Genomic DNA, 20,614 nt, shown 5'->3' on the forward strand with positions numbered 1-20,614 from the left:
CCGTAAAATACCCACATTAATTTATTTGAGAATTACAATGCATATTTCCGTTAAATGAAAAATGCATGTGTACAGAAAGAACCGTACACATATGCCATGTGAATATAATTAAGTATTAAGGCATCATACATGAGAGGTATACATTGATGCAAAGAATGTGCATTGTTGAGCTATACATTTGAAAGCATTTGTACTTTCATTTTATTGTAGGTGTGCGTCTTGGAAGCCAGCTAAAGACTAGTTAAAATGTTGTCACAGTTCAGATACAGTAGCCACATTATATGATCTTAAATTACTGTTTAATTGTTAGCATGGTTACCAATATTTGTGTAATTAATAGTGTGGCATGTAATAGTTACACATCACCCAACCAGGGGTTCACTTTAACACAGGGTTTCTCATTATGTGGCCCTGCAGATGTTTTGGATTGCAACGCCCATGTTGCTTCACCATTGACTATGCTGTCTGGAGCCAATGGGTGTTAAAACAGAACACCAAGGGGAGAATTGTTTCACTGAACTGGCATGAACATTTTTGTCACCAACATTTCTAAATGGATCTGCCCTTGTCATTTCAGAATGCAAAGATTGTAGATTCCCGTTCAGCCAGCTAAACACGATTTCTAATAACTCATCCATTAGGACCAATTTTAAACACATTAGCCATAATGACACTAAAGAGTTTCACAATCTATCCAGCAAAATCCCAGTTTTTATACCTTTTATTGGACTAATAAAAAGTATGCTAAGATGGTAGTTCCATAAGCCTTCAAAGTCCCAGAGACCTCTTAATCATATGGCGGTCACAAGACAGATGGGCTACAAAAGAAAAAACACAGAGTACTGACTTCACTTTTACATGAGAAAAACTTAAATGTTGAATGGCCCTTTATTTAAAGGGCCATACATTGCAAACAAAACAGACACATGCTCAAACACTTGGAGGCAGTGTTTCTCGCTGAGGATTTTTATTTCAAGCACATTTTTTTGCACATGCGTAATGTGTCCAGAAATTTAGATGCAAAGGCACACAGGTTGTGCTTTTCCACACATTCCCTGTGCAGTAGGTTTTTTCACACATACAGTGTTGTGTATTTTCCAATGTTATAAGCAGACTCACATTTTTCCAATCACAATGTGTAGAAGCATCTTCCTGGCACTCACAGCAAATTATTGATTGCAGTGATTGTAATGCCCCACCTGGCTAAGAAAAACACTGCACACCTGTGCGTTCTGATTTACACCTTGTCAGAGGTTGCCACATGTTTCTTCAGCCTCCATGCTGTGCTAGGGTGGTACAATAGATTAACCTGAGTTACTTAGGCCTACTGTTATGCATATGGTGGCGCGAATAAAGTACTATCTCCTAAGCTTCCACTTCCAGGATGCTAGGTCTAAATTGATCCAGGATGGGCCTCATATGGGACAGTGTCTTGATGACTCGCATACAAAGTGGCAAATGCAAACATACTTTACCACTGTTCCAATGGGGACGTCTCCCCTGTTTGCAGGGTACGCCTCTCCTTTAATAAAGGGTACCAATCATTTCTGCTGAGATTTCCAAAATAGCCATACACGATGCCTGTGTCTTTACCCATTCAGGATATCCAAAACATCAGGTAGACAGATGTGTGTGTGTCTAACACAGGGTTCAGTTTTAGGAATAAATTGAAAGTGTAAAATGACACCTTATTATAAGTAGTAGTGTTAATCTGTCCAGTGTTTTGAGGTTTTTACTGACACACTAAAAACATGTGGTGCCATTACTCATGTGACTATAGGGTGCCTCATGATTTTGACACATTTAAAGCATTTCTCAATTTTTTGCCACTAGATATGTGATTACATAATCTATTTAGAAGCTCATACATTTGATGGACTATTGGTTGTGTTAAGCATAGGGCCCCACAAGGCACCTTCCCCATGTATCCGTCTTTAGCATGTGCACAAGTAAGGTGATAAGCAGAAAACATGCAATGCAGTACATGCACATAGTCAATTTCTAAATTAAATGTAATCAACATTACGCATACCCATCAAGATGTGCATGTGCTCATGTTTACATTGTGGCAGAGCAACTATTCTCTAGCTCTTACTAGTGCTACACATGGGTTTGCAGCCATTGTATTATCAAGTGCCGGCTGCAGGCCTTGCCTTATGTATCGTAGCAGTCCATTCTTTATAATAGACAAGTCATTTTACTTTTGTGAAATGTCAGGTAAACACGCTTATGTGAATATATGAAGACACATTATTATGGCATTACATTTATAGCATCAATACAATACTAGAGGATAATACAGTAAATACTAATAAAGATGTGTATTCTCTGTGTCCTCTTTTCATGCCTGGGTTTCGTTGATCTGGCCACAAGCTTTGTGAATTGGTAACTATGTGATGAAGACCAGTTTAACTACCAAATGTGTACCATGCAATCAATTAAATAGTAATTACCCTTCCTCACATCCAATGACCATATGCAAGCATTTGAGGAATTGACAGCATATACAAAAAATGGCCACATTTTAATATGCTACTCTGATTTCCTAATGAAGCTTTTTGCACTTCTACTATTGGCCCACTGTAAAGGGCCACCCTATTTATTTTTTAAGGTGTTATCATGCAGCTCAAACATACCTTCTAAGATGTAATTTCTTTGGCAGACTACTTCAGAATAAGTAGCAAGCTGCTGGTTACTTAAATGTTTATAATATTGATCACTCTGTTTTTTTAATTGATTATTTCTTTTTTTCTTTCCTTTTTTCTGTATCCACTCTTTCCTTTATAACACATTTCTGGTACTAACAATGCTGTCTTGTGCACATCATCCTCCTAATGATGTCTATCCAAAATAAATGCGCTTTGGGTGTTTGGTCCTATGGTTCAGTGTCCCTGACTCACCACTAGCGTAAGTAAATCTCTCTAGCTTGCACAGTACAGTGGATGGTCTAATGTCCACATGTTCATAGAATATAATTTTTCTCTGCTATATAATCAATTTTGCATTTAGCCGTGGGATGTACAGTGAAAAGCAACTGATGTATTAACTCATTCCATTCAACGCAACTCGCATGTCTTCCTATATCGCTGTTTATCATATGACACTCAATTAAAAACATATACATTTTACGTGAGGAAAATAAGAAAACGGTTCTAATAAGTTCATGGTCTGATATAAAATAGGTGAATATTTTTGGTATGATATGATTTAACAAGTTATACATTCTTGTAAAATTCAAAACTTGGATTGACAATCAAGCTTCATTTGCCATTTTTGTTTTTTATTGACAACGTATTTCAGTTGTGACCTTGATCCTTAATTGTATATGACTGAATGATATTGACCTTCTAATAACCACTCTGTCAATTGGAAACTCAGTTTTTATTAAACCTGTGAAATTTGGTAAATATTAAGGCAGAAGAGTTACCCACAATCAAGTCTTCAGAAATTCTCATAAATACCCCAGTAAAATTAACAATTACTTATTTGTTATGTCTATTTTCCAAAGTTCTAAATTAACACTGTATCTCAGCATCCAGACAAGATTTATATACTTGTGGTGTCCACATTAAATAGGAACTGATCTATAGATGAGGTATTCTTAACATAACCTAATCCCAAACACCCCCAATGCAGAGTGTTCAATTACATGTTTTACTCTGCTGCTATTTATATCCTAAATTGATTACTGATATTCCTCTTATTAAATCCTTAATGCAGGCATGTGTTTACATTATGTTTGCTTCCTAGTTATAAAGTTCACTTTAACTACATTATAATCTAGCACCTTTAAAAAAGCACAGCATTGAAACATTTGTATTCCAAGCACAGATAAGGAGCCCATTGAAATGAGCATGTGGTGTTGGCCATTTCTTCTTTGGGTTTAGTAAATTTGCAGCAGGTACATGTGCATATGGAGTGCATTTATATTAGTGATATGTGTTTCACCTCCTTTCATGTTTTACAGAAAACACGAAATTTAGAGTAAAATCAAATGTGCTTTGTTCGCTCTCAAATGTCCAGGAACAATCACCAGGCATACGTAGCTGAAAATACGTTTTAATGTAGTTTAAAATACTACAAAATTGAAGTTTGCTGTTCTGAATCTGGCTTTTAATTGTATCATAACCACTGATAATTTTATAGTCCAGTGAAACCCCACTAATATTCCCTTGTGGCTGTTAATCAACATATTCGGTTGACTTACACAAAAGGCATAGGAAATGCTCATGCATCATAGGCGTGTTATAAAAAAAACATATAGTGGCCTCACCACCAATCTTATGCTCAATATATTTCTCAAGGGCACTGTACATATAAATCGTCTATTCAGTAATTTGGTTTCATTGTATATAATAATTAGATCACTTTTTCTTTATTTTCTAGTTGAAATTACGTGTTTACATGGATGTAGGGGTGACACTGTGGCTCTCAGATCATTTTCAGCCTAAATACTACTAATTTGTTCTTAATAGACATAGCCATTCCTTGATCCTCTTTAAACCAATTGATTTATGCTAATAATAAATGGTGAATTATATGTGATTGTGTGGTGATTGTAAATTACACATATTTCACCTGTGTCATCTGTAGTAGAATTTATAGTATTCCTACCTTAAATTAATTTAGGACTCATTAAATATATTAAGAATTATCAGCCATAAGGGGTAGTGTAGTAAAGAATATTCTTGAGTAGCTTCATCCAGTTTTGATGAAAAATCTTTATATTCAGATTGAGAATTCCTAGTAGTCCTAAATGTTGCTTAGTTGGAAGCTTGATCCTAGAATATCTAACCATCTAATGATCTATCTGCACATTCCCATTATCGAATGATGCCAACACTCAATTTAGTGGTCTGCTTCCGTAGTGTCTATAAATGTGACTTGCAAGCTGAAATAATACCTTTGTTTGTGCTTTGCTCCAAGCTGCCTCCAGCTGCATTTGCTTCCAAGACCCATATGGGTTATAAGCTGTGCCTTTGATGTCTTTTGCTTCAAATTTGCATTTTAGCACTCCTTTTCCTTTCAGTGAAACTTCAGGGATGTTTTACTGCACAAATAGATTCATAGTTATCAAATTACATTCACTGTTTGGTTTGTTATGTTTACAAAACTAGAAATAAATGTATTATTTCAGATATTTAGAGCAGTTTACTGCTCTGTGTTTAAGACTACAAAATGAATTCTGCCGTAAATTAAAAGAAAATGTTGAACTGTTATGCAAAAGTCAAACGGTAGATTATCATTGATTTACCTCTTCTATAATGGTTTAGTATTGATGAAATGTATTATAAACTGGCTTTTAAAGTCATAGTTGGATCAGAAAAATACTGCACATCACATATATTGACAATGCAGGGCTTGAAAGTATGACCTACTAGAAATTTGGTCAGGCAGGGATTAGTAATAGTATGATTCTCTCTGTTTCATAAAGGAACATTATTTTGTACCAGGTTAGCCTAATGAAAAATGCTGATTAAATTCATCCCAATATTGTCTGCTGTAAGAAATAGGGCATGGTTCACCAAGATATTAGCAGGATTATGTCTGATGTACTCTCAATGTACACCTGGGGGACTATTAGATTCACATAAGATGTTACACTGAATAACTCTAATGTTGCTTGACATCTAAGTCAGACATAAGTCTGGGTCCAATAACTCAGGGGAAGTATTTCTGTCAATCCAATAGCCCTTTGCAGGAGGAAGTCAAGAGTAATTGAGACTTAATACTGGTAACATCTTTGGGAATTAAGCCCTCACTCTGCTTCTAATTGAACTTGTGAAAAATTGAACAACATCTGCTTTCAACCTGATCAGCTTAACATCATATGCACATATTAATGTTTACCAAGTTCCATTTGTAAACATATATGTACATAAAAATATCTCTAATAAGTTCTGTGAGAAAGCCACATGTTTGAAGGGCTTAAACACAGTATTTAGTTATATACTATGTAAGATAGTATTTATTTTTGAAAATAGCCAAAACCTCATGCCAGGGTTGCAATAACAAAAAATGCTCCACGCCTTCTCTGTCAAATGAAAACATTACGGTATAGCTCTCTGTAGCACTTGAATTATCATGCCAAGAACCAAACATTGCTTGAGAAATTATGACTTTTTTCATATGCAAAGATGTTCAATAAAACCTCTTCAAATGTGGCATCTGGTCATTGTGTAAGAAAACTAAGGGACCGAGCTTTAAGTAACATTGTGTGATTGAACATTTAAAATGTAATATAATAAGACAATTGTTTCTAAATGTTGTATCATATACAAAAATATTCCTTAACAGGTGATTTGTATTTATGTGGCTATATAAATGCTATTTAAATTATCTTTAAGGCTGCCAATTTACAAAGAGGTTTTATTGACTTTATATGTCATGTGATATTAGGCACTCTGAGCTGGGTTTGTAGTTGCTCAAGTAAAAGCTGTTTTATGTCTCAAAATCATGGTAAAATAACCCACCATTGACCATTTCAATACCAATGATGTTTACTAAATTGGGGACATTAGTTTTCTGTAATTTCTTTTAGTCATTTACATTTCTATTAAGGAGAATATAAAGTGTTCATCCATACTTTTTAAATTAAACACTGTTTCCTAAATCATAATTACCCTTTATTTTGGTGTAGGATTTGTTTTCAGCTAGGTTTACAGTTTCTGATTATAAGAGAGTAAACAGCTGATCATCTCTAGTGCCACAAGAAAGTAAACAGCTAACCAGCTCTAGTGCCACTTGCTTGCACAATTAAATTTTACATGTATGATGGTTGTGTTGTGGGTTTGAGTGTATATGTGTGTGTGTTTGTGTGTGTGTGTGTGTGTGCGTGCGTGTGTGTGAGACAACAAATGTATACCTGTGTACTCATATGAAGGAATTGGTAAAATAATGGCTGTGTTTTGATAGAGAACATGGAATATAAGCCTATGGGAAGGACCTTATTAGAAGAATGGACTTTCCCACAAGGCATGGCGTTGTGTTGAAGTTTGTTAATGCATGCTATCTTTGCGCATTTGTGATACACCCTAACATAATCTGTCAGCATCTTCTTGTCCTTAAACCCAACACCAATAACAAAAATCCTTATTACTATTGTAGATGAAGAAAGACCATTGACATTCTTCCATGATCACAATACTATTTTCACAATGACCATAATCTTTTCTCTTCATTCTAGCAATTTCAAAATGATCAAATAATGCTGCTTATAAATTGAAATGCCGAAATATAAATAAAAAATAACCAAAAACGTGATTCGTAGAAAATGGTAATTTAAAATATGTATTACTTTCTACTATTTTTTTAAAACAACTATTGCCATGAAATCACATGGTGCTGAATCTGTCACCAATATAGGGCTGTTAAGAGAGAAATATTTCTTTCTTATGTTTACAATGTACACAGTCACCCCCATTCCTGGTGGGTACTAGGCATGTATATTAAATAGGATTGTGCAGGCCTTCAGCTTCTAAGGAGTATTTGACCAAAGCTCAGTCAATATTGAGATTTTGCTTCATTCAAACACACATGATTAGCTACCGCAAGGCAAATATTTGTAGCGCTGGCATTTGTGACATATTTATTTATGTAAAAAAGCACTTCAGGTCAGGATTTTTCATTTTGTAAATTTAACTGATATTTGCTGATGAACGACCTGACATTTCTAGCTGTAATGATTTAATTACTCGAAACAAGCTGATGAAAAACAGAGGAATGAAAGCAACTTGAATACTCAAAATATTGTTTTTTATTTCTATTAAGAGTGTATCTTTTGAGTTTGGAACTTAATTAAGAAAAAACAATTAAACATTACTGGTAGAATATTTGCCAAACATTCCTTATTTGGATAAATAGCAGTATAAGCATTTTGCTACAGTAGTGATTTGTATACATTGGAAAGGAAAGTTGTACTTTTAGGAATACACATGGAAAGGAAATGCAATCTTTTCTCAATGTAGATGAAAATATATAAATCCCAAATGAAACATAAGTGGAACAAATTATAGAAGTGTAATTAGGTAAAAGAATTCACTTTTCACCCACACCTGTAGTAAGTTTAATGGTCAAAGCCAGTGATAGTCTATTGGGGTTTCTGTTATCGATTGCCAGGATAAACATTCCAGACACTAAAAGCCTGATTTACAAACCGTTTTCAATGGGATTTTGCCATTGTAAAATGCTTTTGTAAATCGGGCACTAAATGTGTAAAAGAAACAAATCTATCAAATTCAGGGAACACAATTTCAATGATTTGTAAACCTCCATTACCGAAGCAGACCTTATCAATCAATTTACCAAATTAAAAGAACAGTTGACATTTAAATTAGTTCTCCTGGGGCTGTTTTTGAATATTTGGTAGAAAAAAACACTTAATTCGTTTTTAATGTGGGTTTAGCCTTGGCTGGTATACAATTTAGATATACAGAGGCAAGGATAATTTAAACAGGTCTTTAATGGGGAATTTCCAAAATCAGCACATGTGACACTAAGGGTGGGGCGCCACTCTAGCACCATGATTTGTCCGTGTTGTTTACTGTGTTCTGAATGATTTTCTCCATCCTAACATCCTAAAGCTTAGTTTAAGAATGCTCTACAAAACAAAGTTTGTTGTTCAAGAGTATACTTAACATTACTACTGAAAGTGATGCCTAAATAGATTTCGATCAGACTGTATGGCTTTGTGGTCATGGAAAGACCGTTTTGGTCTTTATACATTTTTTTTACAACTCACTAGAACAATTTGAAATCGTAATCAGAAATTGAACTCGCTCTGTCTGCATGTGTTTTTATCCAATGCATAGTCTTGTATTTTTGTACACCTTTTTTAGTTGAGCATGTGGAAATGTATGCAGAGAATGTGTATAGTTTGTTCAGAGAAAAATCTATATATGTACATGTATGAAACAATACATATGCATACATATTAAATACTATATGTGGAATGGTGGCTCTGAAATTTTGTAACAAATCTATTCACTGAAGTTAATTCAATGAACCAAATACACAAGATGCTCTAGAAAGATGTTGCATTTAAAATGAACACCAAAATGTTCCATACATAGAATTTTGACTGAAGAAACAGTATTTACATACTTTATTGATGATGCGGGGTTGTTTGAGTCATCAATGATACCTTGTAAATACTTTTCTTGAATTGATAATGTTTTGCAAAGTTCCTCTATTGTTGCAGATTTGTCTCCAAAGGTTATCAATCTGCAATAAATGTTTAAAGTCATTGTATCAGTATGTATTGTCTGTCTGTGTGGCATTTTGCATGTTTGGAAAGCGAATCCCAATTTCGTTGCAGGTGGCAAAGCTATCATGTACCATTTTACCATGCACACTTTTCTGCATTGCAGTACCCTCCCTGTTAAAGACCCTCTTGTAGACAGTGCTTCTCCAGTGTATCAGGCTGTGCTTAAAAATCAGAACAAGGGTGAGGATGAGATTGATGAATGGGCACGCCGTGCGGCAAACCTGCAGTCCAAATCTTTCCGTGTCCTTGCCCAGATCACAGGAACCGAGTACAGTAAGTAATATGTTTTACTAACAATAATTATTAATGATATTTAAACACCACCAAAACTCTTTGAATCCATATGTAGTGTGTTTTAATGAAGACATGTCAACACATTGGAATGCTTCCCTATGCACTGTTGCCGTTATTGAATCTTCCCTCATCAACAAACAACATTTGGATCTGTAGACATATGTATATGCGCCCCTATTTGCAACTGTGGAATGAATGGGTTATTTAATTCATACAACACGTTGTACACAAAGCACAAGAGATTAGGAATGTGCTATAACAGTACATGCTAATTAAAAATGAGTGCTTGAGGGGAGTATGCAACAACACATCCTTTATCACTGACCACATTCACTCCAGCTCTCCTCCCCTAAAACCTTCTTGCTATCACTGAAACCTGTATTTCTCCATCTGACACTGTCACTCTGGCAGCCCTACATGACTCCAATCTATCCTTCATTCACTCTCCTCGACTGACTGGCAGAGATGAAGGAATCAAACACCTACTCTCTTCCCGCCTCAGAATTAATCTCTAATGCCAAGTCCTCTCCTACCTTTTGAATTCACCATCTCTACAATTGTTCTACTCACTCGGTTCACATCATCTCTATCTATCGCCGTCCCGGTCCCACTGGACCATTCTTTGATGAACTTGGGCAACTCCTTGATTCTCTTTCCACTAAACATCCCCTCATTCTACAAGGTGAATTTAGCCTTCCCTCTCCAACCACTTCTCAGAAATCTGAACCTCAGTCTTTTCTTAGTGACCACGCTCTTCACTCTATCAATAACCTACCTACCCACACACGGAGTAACTCTTTGGATTTCTTATTCATCTCCACCTCTCTCTCAGCCACTAATGCTACTGTTAAACCATCCATATCCGATCACTCAATTGTTTCCACCATCATCTCCTTTCCACCCTCGGACTTTTTCTCACCACTTGCTTCACCTATTACTAAAAGGAAATGCAAGCCATCTCCCATTCCCACTCTCATGAGGACCTGCAACGCTACCGCTCTACCCTGAGCTCTCTCAAGTCCACTCTTGATAGAGCAAAAATGTAATTCTACCTAAGCTTCATTGGCCCTCACTCCAACAATGCTCACCGGCTATAAGGCACCTTAAACTCACTCCACACTCCTCCTAAATCTGACTATCAACTTCACTCTCACCGCTACTGATCTAATTGAATACGTTGCTGCAAAAATGTACAAAATCTGGAAATCTCTCCTGACCTTCCTTACACTCCCTCCTCCTACATTTTACACCCCACCTGCTCCACTATCTCCCACTTTAGTCTCACTAATATTGACAAAGTGCTATCTCTTTTTATGAAGAGTAACCTCTCTTGTGCATCATCAGACCCTCTAGCTCCTCAACTAGTCAAGCCTATTGCCCCTTTAGTTGGCTCTCACCTTGCTGAACTCTTCAACCTGTCCATCGACTCTACTTGCTTTCCCTCCATTTTCAAAACAGCCATGGGCATTCCTCTCCTAAAAAAGCAAGGGGCTGACCTGAACCTACCAGCTAACTTTCACCCTGTGTCTCTCCTTCTGCACTACTCTAAAGTGCTCAAAAGGGTTGTGTTCAACTGTCTTACCAATTTCTGAGACATCCACAACCTTTGAAACCCCCTACAAGCAGGTTTCTGATCCAGTCACTCCAAAGTAACGGCTCTCATGAATGTGCCCAACTTCATCGCCTCTGCTAAGCACTCCAGCCTATCCTCTATCCTAATTCTCTGTGATCTGTCTGCTGCTTTTAACACTGTTGATCACTCAGATCTCCTTAATACTCTCTTTCTTCTTGGGATTCGCGATCAAGCCCTTGCCTTGATATAATCCTACATTTCACATCACTAATTCTCTGTCTCCTGGAGAAAAACTTCTCAACCCACTCCTCTAACTGTTGGTTTCCCACAAGGCTCTTTATTGGGTCTGCTTCTCTTTACACTCTACACCTCTGCTCTTGGGATACTAATCTCCTCCTTTGGTTTCTTGTACCACCTCTTGGTGACACCCAAATCTTCTCTTTTCCTGATTTCTCCATCAAAACATTCCAACTGTCTATCTGCCATTAAATATTGGATGGCTTTGCACTCTATGATGTTAAACTCTACCAAAACAGAGGTGCTCTTCTTGCCTACCAAGAGTTCTCTCTCATCTCTTCCTCTGCCTATCCAGTTCTCACTTGGCACTCTCCCCTACTCTTCTTCAGCTAGAAACCTCGGCATCATCTCTGAGCCTTTTCACACCTTCTCTAATTTCATCTCCAAAACTGGAACAGCAGCTCACCTCAACCTCTTAAATATTAGGAAACTCAGACACCTCCTTCCTCTTAACACCACCAAACATCTCTTAACCAGTCTTGTCTTCTCTAAACTGGACTACTGTACCAGCATCCCCTTTGGTCTCCCCAACTATGCTTTCTATCCTCTCAACAAGAACATTATCTTTGCTACCAGGACTCTATTTGAACTCCCTCACTTCACACCTACTTCCTCGTACCATCACCAGGCTGGATAGCTGATGATGCAAAACAGGGCCAGATTTAAATGTCTTCTCCTGGTTCGCAAATCTACCCATGGTAAGACACCAATGTATCTATCCTCCTCTATTCAACTCCACAAGCCTTCTCGTAATCTCCACTCTGCCTCCTTCACTACCCCTGTGGCTCCTCGCCTTACCTTTGCTTTCTCTCGCTTCCGCTCCTTCTCTCTTCTTGCTCCACTTGCATGGAATTCTCTTCCCCCGGATATTGGATAAACAGTCCACATGGATTTATTCAAAACCAAACTAAAATCCTACCTCCTTACCTCTGAGTTACCCTCTTGACCTCCCTCTCGTCTGCCTGCTAGCTAACATGTTTCCCTCACCTCAAACCTGCCTCTGTCTCTCACTTTCTCTGTCTCCACTGTAGCACTTCACCCATCACGGTCCCAACCAGATCACAGCTGGCCTTACCACCTATCTGCACTTAAAAATGGCCAATTTCCGTTGTCCATAATCTATGTATGTCCACTTATGTAATGTTCCCAGTGTCAGTTCCATTTTCTCTCACCCACAACCTGGTCAGAATGTTCCTCAAACTCAACTCATTATAAGTAGCTCACTGCCTCCCATCAAATCTGATTTCATATCTTTTGTACATTCTTTTGTGATCAAAAGAGATCCTCCTGTAAATAAATAATAAATAAGGGTTCTTGATTTGCATTGAAACAATGCAATTATTGTAACATTCCATATTTTACAGAATGCCCAAAGCACTGTTAAAGCCCCGATATCTTGCAGCAATTCCCTTAATATTTGTGTATTTATAATTTGTTAATTTGCCATTTTAGTCATGGACAGTTATTGGAAAGCGTACTGAACATTTTAAAAAATTGATCATATGTCCTCTCCATTAGATACTATTAGGAAAGGGACGCAATTGACTTTCTTGGCTAAAATAAAATGCCAGCATTTACATTCCCAGTAATTTAGAATGTCTATTCCGGTGCAGCAACCTTGCCCGGTCCACACCGTATGAGTGACAAGTCATACAGTTTACCTTTGTGAGGACCATTTTCAGCGCATTTTCCTTTTAGTGCCATGATTTCACATTTCCTACTAAGTAACCTCAACAGTAAAGTGATATGCAATGTCAATACTGTGATTCCCTGCAATTAACAGGGTAATTCGGCATGTCTCTCTCAGTACAGAGCTTTTTAACGAGAGAGGGGGGGGGATAGAGAGATAGAGAGAGAGAGAGAGAGAGAGAGAGAGAGAGTGTGTGTGTGTGTGTGTGTGTGTGTGTGTGTGTCAATTAGTAAACAAACACAATCAAACCATTTATATTGCAACAGGTTAGCTGATTACCACAGGTGGATTGCATCATTTCTATGCAATCCACCTGTGATAACAATCCAAAGGTGGCCATTGGTCCATACTAAAGCTCACTTCTATGTTTACTATGTGTACAGGTGTTTCTAATTCCTTGTGCATGCTATCTGCTATGTCATTTAATCTTCTCTTTCGTTTCAATTTTCAGTGCAAGATCCAGATGAGGATGCTTTGAGGAGATCAAGGTAGGCTGCTAGCAGCAAGCACTGTGGCCTTTGACTTAATTATAACTGACGCCTAGTGCTCGAAACATACATCCATTTGGAAATAAACCATGACTTATATTTTATTTGGCTCTTAACACATTGACTCAAAAATAACCCACTTTTAAATTGCTATTGGCTTACAAGTTGGCAATGTGCAACCATTCTAAACAGCAATTAGTTTTCACAAACCAATTTACCATGCACGCCATAAACTGCTGAAATGGGTGCCAGATGAACGATGTTGTGGTAGTGTTGAAATCATACGAGCGATTTATTTGGAAGCCGCCCCTGCAATATCATTGGCACTTTGTGGATTACCCCATAATACCGTCTTTCCAAACCAAAGCAAGATCTATTTTTGCTCTTGGATAAGACACACAATATTGTATCTTCTGCATAGCACCATCCCAAGCTGCTGGGAGGATCTGTGTGAGTCGTTTTCTCTATACAGCTTTATTATGCAGAGGATACTGCTTATTGTGCTGTTGTTAGGTCTGCTTTTGATCATGAAACTGCTCCATTCAGAAGTTAAACCAAAGTTCCAACGGAATAGGGTTCATTGGACCTTGACCGATATAGTATTTGTGAGGAACACTTCTGCACATGATCCAGGTAAAGGTTGAAGGAAAATATTTCCCGGTACCCAGATATTGGAAAAGTGACATAGTTGTGACATACAAAGAGGATTTAGTTGGCGGCAGATGTGAGGTATTGACAGTAAAAGAACTGGGGAAGGGCTCTAAATACCTCATTGGGCATTCAGATGACTGTTGAGGGCAGGAGGACAAATGTCTGGGGCAAATGCCTTCAGGTCTTGTTGCTTCACAGCTAATATGCTGTATACAACCCAGCACATACACACACATGCATTCTTATGAAAGGACACAGTAGGAATGCTGATTTTGCTACCCGGATTAAGGGGTGCAGGATATTGCTCACACTTAATTGTTTGTCTCATTATGGCCCATGGTGTTTTCTTGTGCTTGATCAAAGTTAATCTGTTTCACGCACAGCAGATCTAAAGGCTGCTAACTCTTAGTGTACAGAGAAGCCAGGTTGCACCCTCAGGGGACTAGGTAGACTCTGAAGCATGTATTACATTAGTATTAATAAGGGATATAAGAAAGGCTTGCTCAAGCAAAAGAGCCCTAAGGAAATGTTATAAAATGTGAGATATTTTATTTGTGAGGAATTCTGGTTACTGTCAAATGGGTTCACAAAACACAAAGCTTATATACACTCTCACACTTACATTTTAATTGGTTTCATTAATTTTGTTTGATTGCACTAACATCAGTTGTAGCTATCCCTTACTGAGTAGCAGTGACTGAAAAACATGGACATTGAAGTTGAAAATTAGTTATGTGCTGCTGTCTGGAGTTTAACTGACAGGGACCAAGTCCTAAATGAAAGAGAGGGAACAAACGCAGCCACTTTCAGATTTGGGCTGCACTTGCTCGGCTCTTAATTTACCAGGTGGCTTAAGGTGAAAATAAAAGTGAAAATGATTTGTGTAATTGTGTATATATCCTGGAATACCAGTTAGCAAGTTCAAAAGTCAATCTGTACCCTGTTGGAGCCTTTACTAAAATAGGGCTCCACACCTTTCATCATGCTACTATTTGACTGATACAGGTATCGAAATTCTCAAATTATTATGTTGGAGTGGGCAGCAATAGAAATAATGGCAAAGTGGCATCATTTGATGCCAGATTGTTAAGAATTGTCATTCCTTATATTTAATCTAGAAATATGCTCGAGAATTCTCATTCTGAATTATTCCAGAATGTTCAATCATGGTTGCTGGTCAGGCTAATTACATACTGAAGAAGTTGCATTGTAATTCTCTGTCATTCCTGTGATGGAGAATAGTTTCTTGCTCAGTTGACCACCATCTTCCCAGTGTCCTTAATGATGGAAAAGGGGTTCAAGTTGATGATGGTGTAAACCTGCTTCTGACCTGAAATAATGAGCTAAATGTATTACACTGACCCAGTGACCTTACTCGACCCAGCTCTCTACTGAGAATACTGCAACTGTGGTTTATCAGATTATCATGTTGCAGAAAAGTCTGATGTTATTTTGGCAGTAGAAATGTGGGAAATGATTATAGTTCCTATTGCTATGGATTATGGTGAGGAATAGTTGCCTTGTTTAACTAGATTGTGCAGCATGTCTTTGACAAAGCCTGTGAATGCAGGTGTTCTTCTGCCCGCTCTACTGATGCACGTGGAGAGATGGTACAATACTATTGCTCTTGTACATTCCCAATAGATGGGCAACATGAATTCTCCCGTGGGATGCAAAGATATGCTCTGTTGCTGCATCAACGTTTAACTGTTTTAATTACACATGCACGCCATGTTGAAGACATGCAGAATGTTACTGCGAAGGGTCTTTAATGCAAAGATAAACTGAAGCTGTTATGATTCACGCAGACTGGATAAATGGGCTGTGGCTGGCACATCAGGCGTAATGATCACGGTCTGCTCTGGTGATGGTGCTTGCCACCTGTGGACTTTTGCAGGCTAATTTGTTAACGCTGGTCCAGGGGACAAACTAGAATGCCAAACTGGTGTTGAAATTGTTGTGTATGATTGGTATTTGTACTTCAGGTATTTTCATCCCTAGAAGTACACAGTTGGACTTCTTATGGTTCATTGCAATGGACTATATTAGCAATGAAATATATTCGCTTTGGAAACAGGGCAGTTTCCAGGACATCCGCAATTGCCTAAGGAAACTGAAGTAATTTCATGCAAAAGCAGACCTATCTAATCCAACGAAAACAACTTAAAAGTAACCTTGTTAGATATAAACCTACAAGGAAAGTAATCTGTATGTTTCCTTTGGAGGCTGACCACACCATCATGTTTGTGGTGGTGAACATGAGGGCGGTTCCAAATAAATTGCCATGTTTGTAGGCAGGGAAGTGGAGGCCACATCCCTAACCCCCTTTCTCTTCCTCCTCTTTTCTTTCCTTTTTCTCTCTTTCTCCATGCCACAGGGAAAAGTTTGAAACGGAACGTAACAGCCCACGCTTTGCCAAATTGCGCAACTGGCATCACGGCATTTCTGCACAAATCCTTAATGTCAAAAGTTAAATGCCCACATGTGACAAAAAATATCAACAGGGCAGAGAATTACCTTTAAGAATGTACTGAGAATTAGGAGAGTGATATACATATATGACGATAATGTGCGGGGATGGGGTGGTTCTTTGAGTGCCTGTCTGTTCTGTTAGTTTTACATCTCGTAACCTTAAAAATCAAAACATTCTCGTGGTTGTTAACAGGTTTTCTTTTGTTCTGCAGTCTGTTAGATTTACATAGCCCCTTTAAGCATTGGTTGGAAAAAAAGATTTAACTATTGTACTTTTTTTCCTTTTAAATAAAAAAGATTAAATGGAAAAATTGTCAGGCTTTCTTTGGGGAAGGTGTTATTTTCAAAGAGGGATGCTGATGGAAACTCAAATATGAGCAATAGGAAAGAAAAACTTGCTGAGCCCTGCCCTAATTATATAAGGGTACTTTGTTGTCATGTTGGAAGACATTAATGTAATAGAAAAATATGTTGCAATTATTTATTTGTACATTTAAATAGTGAGATTCCCGCTATGATCTTCCCAAAAGATAATACTAATTAATAACACACATATTTTTTTTAAATAGTACGGAAGATATAGCCATATTGCCCATGTTTAAATTGTGTAGTTTATGTAAATTTTCCTGAACAAAATCTTATAGTAAAGGCAGATTAATAACTTAGATCATCAATGAAACATTACCTCCCAATATTACATTTAGATTAGATATCCAATAACGTAAATGATAATTAATGTATGTGGATAATTGTACTGAATAGTTGAATTAATCAGTATTTATAGAGGCAGTGCCACTCATACATGCAATTTACTTAACTAATTTATTCTGTTTGCGGCATGCAGAAGGCATTGGGTTTGTGTCTTTAATTTCTGCTGCATGCATAGAATCTCTGTGGTGTAGTCTGCTAAGAAATATTTAAACAATCAGCCTAATTAAGGCATAAAATCATTGTATTATATCTACAAGCACACAAACACACGCATATACATATTTTCAATAGTGGGATGACCTACACAAGGTGTAAATATTTCCTCTAATTTCAAACATTTATTACATTTTATTCAAATATTCATTTACATTGTGCCCTCCATAAATTAATTCCTACAAAAGGATGGCTCCAAGTTTTTCTTTCCGAATGTAGTTCTTTGCTGTAAGCAAAGGCAAGTGGTGGGATACTGTTGAGGGTATAAGTATTGTTCTTTAGTGGGGAATTGGAATGTAGCTCTTATGCTATGGGATAGACTAAGCGGAAGAATAGGAAGCTGGCCCAAGACATGGCTTGCAGTGAGGTGTGTTAGGATGTGTGTTGTACATTATTTTAAATCAAGAAATGTGCACCCTTTATTCTGTTAGCATTTACTAATAATACAACTGTAAATAGTAGCATATGCTTGTTTTTTCTGAAAATAAAAGGTTTTAAACCAAGTTAAATGAGACGTGCCTGTTTTGCGATTCACAAAAAGACCCTAAAACGTAAGTCCTTTTAAAGCCTGGCTTCTCTTCCTCTGGATTTGGACCTAACCAATTGCTACCTCCCCCCCCCCCCAGCACCAATATCTCCTTTGTTCAATGCAGATTGTAGTGTATTGTGTGACTGGATAGAGCAAAGCCCATTGCATTCTACCAATGGTCTTTCACATGGTCCAACCACCTCATTGCTGTAGACGGTGAACAGCAAGTCTATTTTACAGCCTGTTCAGGTGATGGTCACAACAGGCTTTCAGTCCCTCTTTAATGGACAATGGCGTTGGCTTCAACAAGGTCACAGAAATTCAAGACTCTAAGCAAAGGTTGCCATATCAATCCCATCCATTTGATGCTGGATTTTCTGTAACCGGAAAAATGTTAGTTGGCTTTGCTGCTCTACATATTGATAGACTGCTTTGAAAAACGCTAACTCCTGTGCCGGTAAACTAAACTGACAATTCTTTATTACACATTTTAAATAGGTCCTAAATATGTGCCAGCAATGCTCCCCATTGAACTTCATTGGTTATCAGCTAATGTCTTGGAGAAGCATGACTAATGCTAAAGCGAAGGATGCAGTAGGTGTTAAGCACTAGGCGTGCAACTGGCCAAATAGTGCATACACCAAAGATCAATGGCAAGTGAAAGTAAAAGGAAGGAATTATCTTGTTTACCTAATTGCTGAAGTCCCATCCAAGAAATAGGAGCCCTGCTCAGACTTAGCTGGATGAAATTCTGGGACCGGACAAGAGTGAGGACATTAAGATGGACAGGAACGCCACTTTTGATTGGCTGGTAAATCCTCACAAACACCTTTCTCTTTGGAATATAACATCTTTTTGTCAGATCGTTATTTATCGCTATTGTCCAATAAATCTACAAACAAGCTAGGCATAGTCCACCGTCTAGTCCCATTAGATAAAGCTGTCATTTGTTGTTCCTCAATCTATCAAACCTTGGCCAAAATGTTATATTCGTTACTTTTAAACATCATGAGGTTTGATTGCTGTGTTCAATTGATACCTTTGCCAATCAGAAAAACCTCATGATGAAAAAAACTTTTCAACTCCACTGTGACAGCGGGATCTTAAGCATTTAAATTGCACCGCATTTGGGCTTTTGCACTTCATATTGTTGCTAGGATGAAATTTCTCTGCACGGGGTACATCACCCAGCATTTCTCAAATGACGTGGCTAAATCTAAAAGAGTTTCCTTAGGTGGGGTAAATAATCAATTCACTCCCTGCCTAGTCATAAACATGCCTGGCCATTTTCTGCAGTGTGAACAGACAAAATGGTGGCATTTTCATATCCCACATAGTCCATGGATAGCCAAGTGAAGGATGAAACATAAAGAGACTGACATACTGGACCCGCACAGATGAAAAAATGTTAGGCAAATATGTCGAGAATATCAACAAGGCTCAAAATTAATCAGCCTATGGACAGAGGCTAAGCTTCTTCTATTTATTATTTTTTTTTTCATTTCATATGATTTATTTCAGCAATTACAACAAAAGCTCTCAAAAGTACATACAAATAATAAAAGAGATATAAGAACAATAATTTAAAATAACCTCTTTCCAGCTGACAAAATAAGACACCAATAAGTCTCCCTGTCCATCGCACTACCATCTGAACAGTCATAAAGAGGCATGCATAACCCACATCACCAGTTAATTTGTCATATATGCATGGAAGTAACAGTAGAAACAAGAATCAATTAATGAAAACACATCCATCCCACAGCTGTAAAAGTAGCACACAAAACAGAGCAGATAACCCACATCCCAGAACTACATAAACAAAAAAAATAGTGCTGCTGGACTGATCTTCAGAAAGGAGCTCCTCTAAAGTCCTGTTGGATACATTGTAGGAGCATAACGTCCTAGAGTACCAAGAGACAATAGAAAATATATGCAACTGATGTGCGCAACCTCTAAGTTAGACATGGGAGGTCGCTTCACAGCGTTAAAAGTGCTAAACCGCAAACAGAAATACACCCCAGGGTTTAAGATCCACTAAAATGGATCAACCTGGAGATGGCAAACCAACCATCATGGTGGTAGACTTGCCAGTCAAATCACTGCCTTGGGCAAACGATAGAGCTCCACATCATCACCTATCGCGTTGCACGTCTTGCTTCCCTGGCTCTACTGGTTCTGCTTTTGGAGCATCTTGTGGGAGCAGAAGCTGAGCGGAATGGTCTTTTCCTACCTCTGTGGACATATTCTGACAGCCGGTGGAACAGTCTGCTACCGGCCTGCCGCAAGTTGAAAAAAAACAAATGTCATCCAGCTGTTTTGAACCTCAGCATAACATACCACTTCCCAGAAACCAGTTCACTTTCCCTAAGGCCTAAGTTCAGGAGAGTTGCCTTGCTTATAAATCTGAAAGCGATGGGTGCACGCTTAA

At 37.8% G+C, this 20,614-nt stretch overlaps 1 protein-coding gene across 6 annotated transcripts in view; it reads left to right on the forward strand.

Moving 5' to 3' along the window:
- The window catches only part of LDB3 (LIM domain binding 3), a 501,927-nt gene that overhangs the window by 265,113 nt on the left and 216,200 nt on the right, over window positions 1–20,614 (forward strand). For 2 of the 6 annotated variants that reach the window (XM_069610774.1, XM_069610775.1), the window contains exons 7-9: window positions 9,369–9,538; window positions 13,571–13,607; window positions 16,636–18,157. The exons of the other annotated variants lie outside the window; for them this stretch is intronic. In XM_069610774.1, the coding sequence (XP_069466875.1) occupies window positions 9,369–9,538; window positions 13,571–13,607; window positions 16,636–16,732 (304 nt within the window). In that variant the 3' untranslated portion in view covers window positions 16,733–18,157. Of the gene's footprint in view, window positions 1–9,368; window positions 9,539–13,570; window positions 13,608–16,635; window positions 18,158–20,614 lie in introns of those variants that run through there. 6 annotated transcript variants of the gene reach the window in all.

Source organism: Ambystoma mexicanum, chromosome 8 (assembly GCF_040938575.1).
Source record: "Ambystoma mexicanum isolate Mex_15411 chromosome 8, UKY_AmexF1_1, whole genome shotgun sequence".
In the NCBI taxonomy this organism is placed as follows: Eukaryota; Metazoa; Chordata; class Amphibia; order Caudata; family Ambystomatidae; genus Ambystoma; species Ambystoma mexicanum.